This window comes from Vitis vinifera, chromosome 16, assembly GCF_030704535.1.
Source record: "Vitis vinifera cultivar Pinot Noir 40024 chromosome 16, ASM3070453v1".
Lineage (NCBI taxonomy): Eukaryota > Viridiplantae > Streptophyta > Magnoliopsida > Vitales > Vitaceae > Vitis > Vitis vinifera.
In genome coordinates this window covers 20244227-20252063 of record NC_081820.1, presented here as the reverse complement: position 1 = coordinate 20252063, position 7837 = coordinate 20244227, and the positions used below count along the sequence as shown (strand labels likewise).

The window sequence follows — 7837 nt, the reverse complement described above, 5'->3', positions numbered from 1 at the left end:
TGTAAGCTTTCATTTTTACTAAAACGTTTTTATGCATGCATATGATAAAATCTCTTATTTCTCTCAACCCTTCGTGCCAACAAAGAATGTGAGCTCAAGAAAATACCATTAGGACCCATAAGTACATACTGACTCCCTTAAAACCTAGCTCTAAAATTAACTCAACACTGCACTAGTAAATATTTTTAAAATTATTTAAATGATAGTAACTTTTATATAAAAGAGTATGGATTTAAAATTATTTTAAAAACTTTTTAAATTTGAGATAGTAAATATTTTTTAATACCTTAAAATTTTTAAACATTTCTTAAAAGTCACTATTTTTTAATATAAAGATTCTTACATTTTACATAAGTAGTTAATTGTCATTTTCTATTTTTTAAAAAATAAAAAGTATATGCAAACCAATAATATACCTAAACCAATAAAAAGTAGTTATTTTTTTTTATCTAGAACCAATTTAGATTTTATTTCTTGGAGGGTGTTGACTTTATAACTACTGTTTGGTTATATATATATATATATATATATATATATATATATATATATATTGTAGACCCTCATTTTTGGGCCTCACTTTCATGCATTTTTTCACAGCTCTTTTTGCTAGGTGTCACAACTGTGAGTAGCCACGTGTCAATTCCCGTCTGGTTGCTATGGCATCAGGTAGTGGAATCAAGGAGCAAACAAGAGGTTGACACGTGTAAAGAAGTTTTTGGAAAAAGGCTGCAGGCCGTTATTTGGGAGGTGGTGTTTTCACTGCTGTAGAAGAGGAGTGGATGAGAGAGAGGATATTCTGGCAAAATAGGGTTGCTTTTGAGGTTGGTTAGGAGATATTTTTAGGGGGCAAATCTGGGAGAGAAGAGAGTATTGGTTATTAGAGGGGGAAGTTGCTCTTGCTGGGAAGAAGGTATTGCTTTTACTTGAAGGGAAGCTAAAGAGGGAGAAAGGGTATTCATTTGAGGGGGGACTTTTCTTTTTCTGGGGGGCTTTTTGCTGGAGGGAGGGAGGAGGTGTGAGGGTTCTTGAGCTGAAGAAAAACAAGTCACATGGGGGTATTCTTCCTGAAAGAAGCTAAGAACAGAGGAGCATAGAGTTGCTGAGAGGACCAGAAAACCAGAGAGAGGTGGAGGTGTTGGGATATCCAACTATTTTTGCTTGAGGGGGCATTCAGGTAAGGTCATCGCGTATCTTCTGCTTTATTTTGACTACCACTGGTTTTCTCTTTCTCATCTAGTTGTTTGGGTTCCGTTTTTATGCTTAGTTATGAATAACAGAAGTTATACCTGAGTTGTGTCGATTTCTGGCTTGTTTATATGCTCATTGATTGCTTCATTCACTGTTCTTTTGAATATTTGTTTGAATCTAGTGAAGCTCTGTTTCATGGTGATTTATATGAAGATATTTGTTGCCATCTTCTTGTTTGAATTTGCTAAGCCTTTTTTCCCACCAGTCTAGGCTCATTGAGGGAGCATCAGATCTAGCTTTTCCTTGGTTTTTATATTGCCTATTTACTTTTTTTTATTCTCTCTCAGCCTAGATGTTGTTCATTCTTGTTACTCTTATTTGACGCACTCGATCTGGAATTGTGCCCTATGCTGGAGTCTATTCCCAAGTATCTTTGGCCAAGGTTCTCAAGCTGGATCAATGGGCACTGTATGGGCTAGATTATCAATCGATCTCATTTGGGAAGATTTTCAAAGATAACTAGGACCCTCTTCTCCAATCAGCGCGACTTCCCACTTGTTCTCCTTGTCAGATATCCTACCAGTTTGCAAAGCTATCACCGGCACCAATTAGTGATATGCTACAGTTGAGGTTGTTTTCTCCGATAAGCAGAGAAGAGAGGCTTGTTGATGGGTCTAAAAGTGCAGGGCTTCTATTCAAGGGTGGTGAAGTTAAAAGAGTGGTTGAGTATCGAAAGATACTACACATTTATTCAAGGCAAGAGTACTCCGTGGCTTTACCACGCTGAAGCATCCTCTAGTCGCAACTGTAAGAGTAATGAAAGGCACTGAAACTAGGGTTAATGCTTAGGTCGATGCTTATGAGTATATGGTTGATTATTTCCCAGGCCAACAAGCAGGCAGAACGACTGGAAAATGTAGTTGGGGGGTACCACACTCACCCCGGTTATGGAAGCTGGTTTTCAGGTATTGATGTTTCAACACAAATGCTCAGTCAACAATTGCAGGAACCCCTTTCTTGCAGTTGTTATTGATCCAGTAAGGATTGTTTCTGCTGGGAAAGTTGAGTTTGGGGCGTTCAGGACATACCCAAAAAGATACGAGCCTCCAGATGACCCCGACTGGGGAACTTGGGAGTCCGCAAGGTGTTGATGGCCTTCTGTCTTGCATTGAAGTTGTTTGAGAAATGCTTCGCACTCTCTGGACACAATGTTGGGTACCATGTTTGATGTCACTCTTGCTGATTCAAGCAAGCATAATTTCGAGTTGCACCATTTCTGTGTTCAAAAGGGATAGTCGACTTGCCACTCCATTGAGAGAAACAATAGCTCATAGTGTATCATTTCTGAGGTCCAAAATGCATGGCTGCCCTCACCTTCATTATCTTTCTAATCGTCATGCCCCATACCCATCTCCACATTTCTCCCTCTATTTCTTTCACACCCATTTTTCCATACCCACCCCTCATGCGTTTCCATGCTCAAACCCATCATCTATCATCCGTTCCCTACCCACTCAACTCCATCTCTTCCTTCACACTTATCAAACCCATTTCTCTCTCTACACCACACCACCCACCTATTCTCTTTCAAGTACCCTTCACGTTCATTCCTTCCACCTTTGCATGGCTATGCATGTCCATGCATGGTTATGCTATTCTACATGCACTTCGGTTCCCATGCGTGCACACTCATAACCCTACCCTTCTCTATACATCACCTGTTATCATCATACCTATATCACCATTTGTCTTATTTTTTCTAATTCCACTAAACCCATTTCCTCTCATTACCCCCTTCACTTATTCCGCATTTGCTCACCACAAATTTCCTCATTTTCTCTCCCTTATACATATGACTTGCAAGCATGACCTCTTTGACACATGTATGACCTCTTTGGACCCCCTCATTTCCCAAGTTTGCAAGTGCGTGAGAGTGATGAACTGAAAGAGATTTTCAGAGGTCATGAGATTGAAGTTTCTGAGGGTGGCATCTCTGAGTCCACTGTCTTGAGTGCGACCCAAACCTCCATGCTTGATGGGTTTGATTAATTCAAGTCTATTTTTCCTCTTTATGAAGGGTATCCTCGGTGATTCTAGGTGTGGTTTCAGCCTAAGGGCAAACAATACAAGTTTTGGCTCTTTCGATGTTCTGACTGATGAGGAGATAAGACAAGGTTTAAAGGTCTTCTCAAATGGGTCCGCATTCCCACCTCTTTATTGTGAGAGTAGGTCGATAGGAGGTGGCAATATTATAATGGAGATATTGAGAAAGCATTTGGTATTGAATAACACGTGTTTGACTATGATGGTGATCCTAAACAGCCAGAGTTGGGAACGCTGGTCCAAGTATACAGTATCTTTAATAGAGCCAAATTATTACGTTGCATGGATCATGCCACTATTCTGCACCTGTTGATATGAGGTCCATGGGTTGTATATTTGCTGAGATGGTGAACCGGTGATCATTGTTTCCTGGGCCTTCAGAGCGGAATTCGTTGGGGCACCCCTTTGGTATCCCATCAAACACAATGTTGGAGGATGGGGGATTGGTTCAACATCTTCAGGTTAGTTTTCCAAAGGAGTTGCTGGGTACGGAAATTCAAAGTGTAGGTTCCGGGTTTGGCATTGTATACAAGGTTACGCTGATGAGAATGTTAGAGTTGGGTTCCCTCTCCGTCGCTGTCGAGGTTTCAAGCAAAAGGGAGTTCTACTCGACGCTGGGAGTTCTTCAGGCTTAGATGTGCATGTTTCTCCCAGGAGCATTGTGCAAGGGCATGCATGCTCATTATTGCAAGTAAGAGAAGTAGATGGCCACAAGCTGGTGCAGGTTCAAAATCCATGGGCAAATGAAGTTGAGTGAAATGGTCTTTAGGCACACTCATCACCAGGAGTGAGCATCAAACTGTCCCGCTCTCGGTGCTGTAGAAGCGGGAGTTGATCAGTGAGAAGACCTGATATTATACATGGACAGGGTCAACCAAAGCAAGAAAAAGGAGGACTTCATTTTACTCAAGACCGAGTGCCAAAGGGTGATTGGAGATGGGGTTTCTACATATTCAATTTTTGGGCTGTTCGATAGACATAATGGATTTGCAGTTGCTATGTACTCAAAAGAGAACCTTCTAAACAATGTTTTAGCCGCTATTCCTCCAGAACTTAGCAAAGATGAGTGGGTAGTTGTCTTACCTAGGACTTCGATTGCAGGGTTTGTTAAGACAGACATGGATTTCCAAGAGGAAGCACGAACTTCAGGAACGACTGTTACCTTTGTTACAATAGAAGGATGGGTGGTAATTGTTGCTTCCATTGGTGATTCACGGTGCATATTTGAATCTGCTGAAGGTGATATATACCATTTGTCAGCAAACCATAGATTTGAATACGATGAAAAGAAAAGAGATTGTGTTGCTGCAAGGGAGGTTCTCATTTTCTAGAAAAACCATCACCCGGGTTTCTCTCCTTAAACATGCTAGACTTGACAAAAGTTATATAACTCTAATGCAAGTGGACCAACTCAGCAACAGTTCTTGGGAGTCTGAAGAAAATTTGGAAAAAGAGCAGGCGACTAATGAATATGAGAGAAAAATGGCATTTATTCTAGTCAGCCATGACTCTGGTTTGTCGTTTGAAGCTTTGGCAGAGGGCCTCAAGAGCAGAAACCCAAAGTTATTTCCATCATGTTTTTTTTTGTCAGCTACCTGGCTTATACATATGCTTACCGTCCTCTCAGACACAGGAATAAGAGAAGTAGCCCGAGTATGCTTGCTTAAGCATTGCATATCCACGTTCAAATTTGCAAAGGACATGGAAGACAAGACTTTTTCCATGCTTGCTCCGAGCTGCTTCATCCATGATCCTGAGGAACTCAATGATCTGATTCCCCACATGAAAGATATATTGAAAGCCCTGAACCAGCTTAAGAGATCCTGTGTATTGTCAGTTGATATGCTGAAAGTTTTCTCAGACGGAAGCAACTCTAGCATTGACTTGTGGAATCATAAAGAATTAGCTCAAGTAGATTGCAGAACAAATGGAAGTTCGGACTTTGGTAGAGAGCTTAGAGCTAATTTATTTGAGGAGCAAGTCAGGAACTGTAAGAGATTATTGGTGATGATTACTTAAAAGAAGTTAACATGGAAATACCCACAGGTGGCTACTAGTTACTAGAGAATGAATTGAAGAGTAAGAATGCTATTTTAATCCTTAAATCATCAAAATTTCATCTTTAGGGTCTTTAGATATCAAAACCCCTTTTTCAATTAAATTTGGTTGCCATTTTCCTTCCGACAAGCCACTTTTGCATTTTCTTTGTTTTTTTTTTTTTTTAAGAAAAACGTTTTCTAAAACGTTTCGAAAATAATTGTGAATTAAATTCTGTAATTCCGAATAATGGAATTTATGGAATTAATTCATGCAAAAATAAACGGGCTTTGGTGGGGGCCCCATATATATGTTTTTTATGATTGATTGATTGATTTGATTATCATACATGATTAATTTATTCTGCTCTATGACATGCATGAGATTATCCTTTAATTGTGCACTAACCCCCCCTCTCTTGATAGCGCATGATGGTTCGTTGCCTAGGTATGCACTCATTCTCACTTTGGTTAGTCTATATGCATTTTCTGACTCTCGTGTGTGCATGATTCGCTCTAAGTATTCATTGATTTTCTTATTGATTGCCATGTCAACTTCATTTTATTAGTAGAGACCCGAATTTAAGGACTTAGAGGGGTGCTACGGTTTTTACCGTACTTTCCCGATAAGTAACCTGACCCCCGAACCCGATCTGGTTTTTCGTAGATCACCTTTTCCAAAATAAGGAGTCGCACTTAGGGTTTTCTTTCTTATTTTGTTTACATTTTTAAAATAAAACAAAAATAAGTGGCGACTTTAAGTCATTTTCTAATAAATAAAATCATTTTGAAATAAAATCGAGCTCGCCATTGAGGGGGAAACGCATGAGACGAAAATACGGGGTCCACAAAATGGCGACTCCGCTGGGGATGATCTAGAGGGTCAAACTTGAACTTAAGATGAAGCAAACATGGCATTTGATGAGTCGATCAGTGAGTACTTGTCTCTTGATTGCATGTTGGGACTTTTTTATGCATGCTTGGATATTGTGTTGTGACATTGATATGATTGATTATCTTGATTGGGGCTTCGGATGTCGCTTTTTTTTATGTACTACATTGCTAGATTAGTTTGGTACATTGACATGTCGATTATCATAAATTGCTCATCTTGTTTTGCTTGGTATAGCGATTCTGTTTCTTCCTGATTATTCTACTCACTTCACATGCATAGACTCACTATTGTACATCGTTTGACTTGTTGTGTTGTTTTCTCTGGCTTGCATATTATCTTGATCGTCTTTTGAGCATGATCTTTGTATCGCTATTTGTCTTGATCGTCATAGCTTTTGTGTGGACATGAGTGATATATCCTGTACTCTGCTTGACTGTATGTTGCATGATTGCCCTCTTTCTGCATGATTGCATGTTGCTTGCCTATGTGGGTCGCACATCTATCCCTCTACCTCCAACTCTCTTGGTTTCGGTCATTCCTTTCATCTCGGTTCTCACTATAGCAAGTGTGAAACCTTCTGTGTGCTTGCTCTCTGACCGAGCCAGAGATTAGGAGTAGGGTTTAGTGACGGGCTATATCGATGCACGAGAGCATTCTAGAGGAGAGCGACACTTTGATGTTGATTGGAGTCCGATCATTGAAGACCTGTATAGCCTGGAGCTAGGTTTCATGGATATTTGTGTGGCCAGTGTGTTTCCTTTTCCTTTTTAGCCTCTTAGGGTTATCGGATGCACCCACACCATTCACTATGCACTCTAGTTGACCATTGAGCGTTGAGAGTTTGAGAGGTTTCACTATAGGAAACCCCCCTGGGATGTCGAGGTAGTGCATGTGTGGAGGTGATGACCATCTTGCATGGAAGCGCCCCGTCTCTTCGGAGGTGTGCAGAAAGTTGCATACTGCTAGAGAGTATGATCGCTTCTGCTAGGGATCTTTTAAAGTCCACCCATATCCATTTAGAGCCACCTTCACCTCGTAGGTTAAGCCGTAGATCATTCGATTAGGACTCCCTCATTACACGTGGGTGCATCTAAGGCCCTTCGGAGCCTCTGTGGTCACATTTCAGATTCGACACTCCCTCTTTTTAGTCTCCAGTTGAGAGTGCACAGAGATCAGTGGGAGTTTAGTATTGTTGGACAGCCTGTCTTCGTCTTGGATACCTTGCTCGTTTCAGTTCAGATTATCATTCATTTCATACTTTCCTTGTATCGTATCCTCATCCTGTTTCTCATCTTCTCAGGATCGGATCTTCGTTCACGGTCTGGATATACCTTCTTAGGTCAGAGTTGAGGGAAGATTAGTCCGGTATTTAGAGAGACTGAGTATGGATCAGTAGGTTGTTATAGTGGATCAGTTCACGGCCGCCATGGCTTCTATTCAAGAGGCTTTGGCTAGCCTCGGTAGGAGATCGGTGTAGACCACCAGCAGTTTAGGATGAGACGTCGTATGACTCGCATCCACCTCCACCACCACTACCCATTCATTCAGTGCCCCAGGCCTCACCCTATATATTACACGGATATTCTAAGATCGCTTCATCCGCTGTTGTCCAGAC

The 7837-nt window shown here is 40.9% G+C and overlaps 1 protein-coding gene across 1 annotated transcript; it reads left to right on the top strand.

Annotated features, from left to right (window-relative positions):
• The first annotated feature begins 4151 nt into the window (after positions 1 to 4151).
• Positions 4152 to 4622, top strand: LOC109124184 (probable protein phosphatase 2C 12). The gene has a single exon (XM_019225969.1). The coding sequence runs from the start codon at positions 4152 to 4154 to the stop codon at positions 4620 to 4622; it is 471 nt and encodes a 156-aa protein (XP_019081514.1).
• The last annotated feature ends 3215 nt before the right edge of the window (positions 4623 to 7837 follow it).

What these genes read in the sequence shown, in the direction of transcription:
- LOC109124184 (XM_019225969.1), top strand. Translation starts at nt 4,152, where the DNA reads ATGGACAGGGTCAACCAAAGCAAGAAAAAGGAGGACTTCATTTTACTC.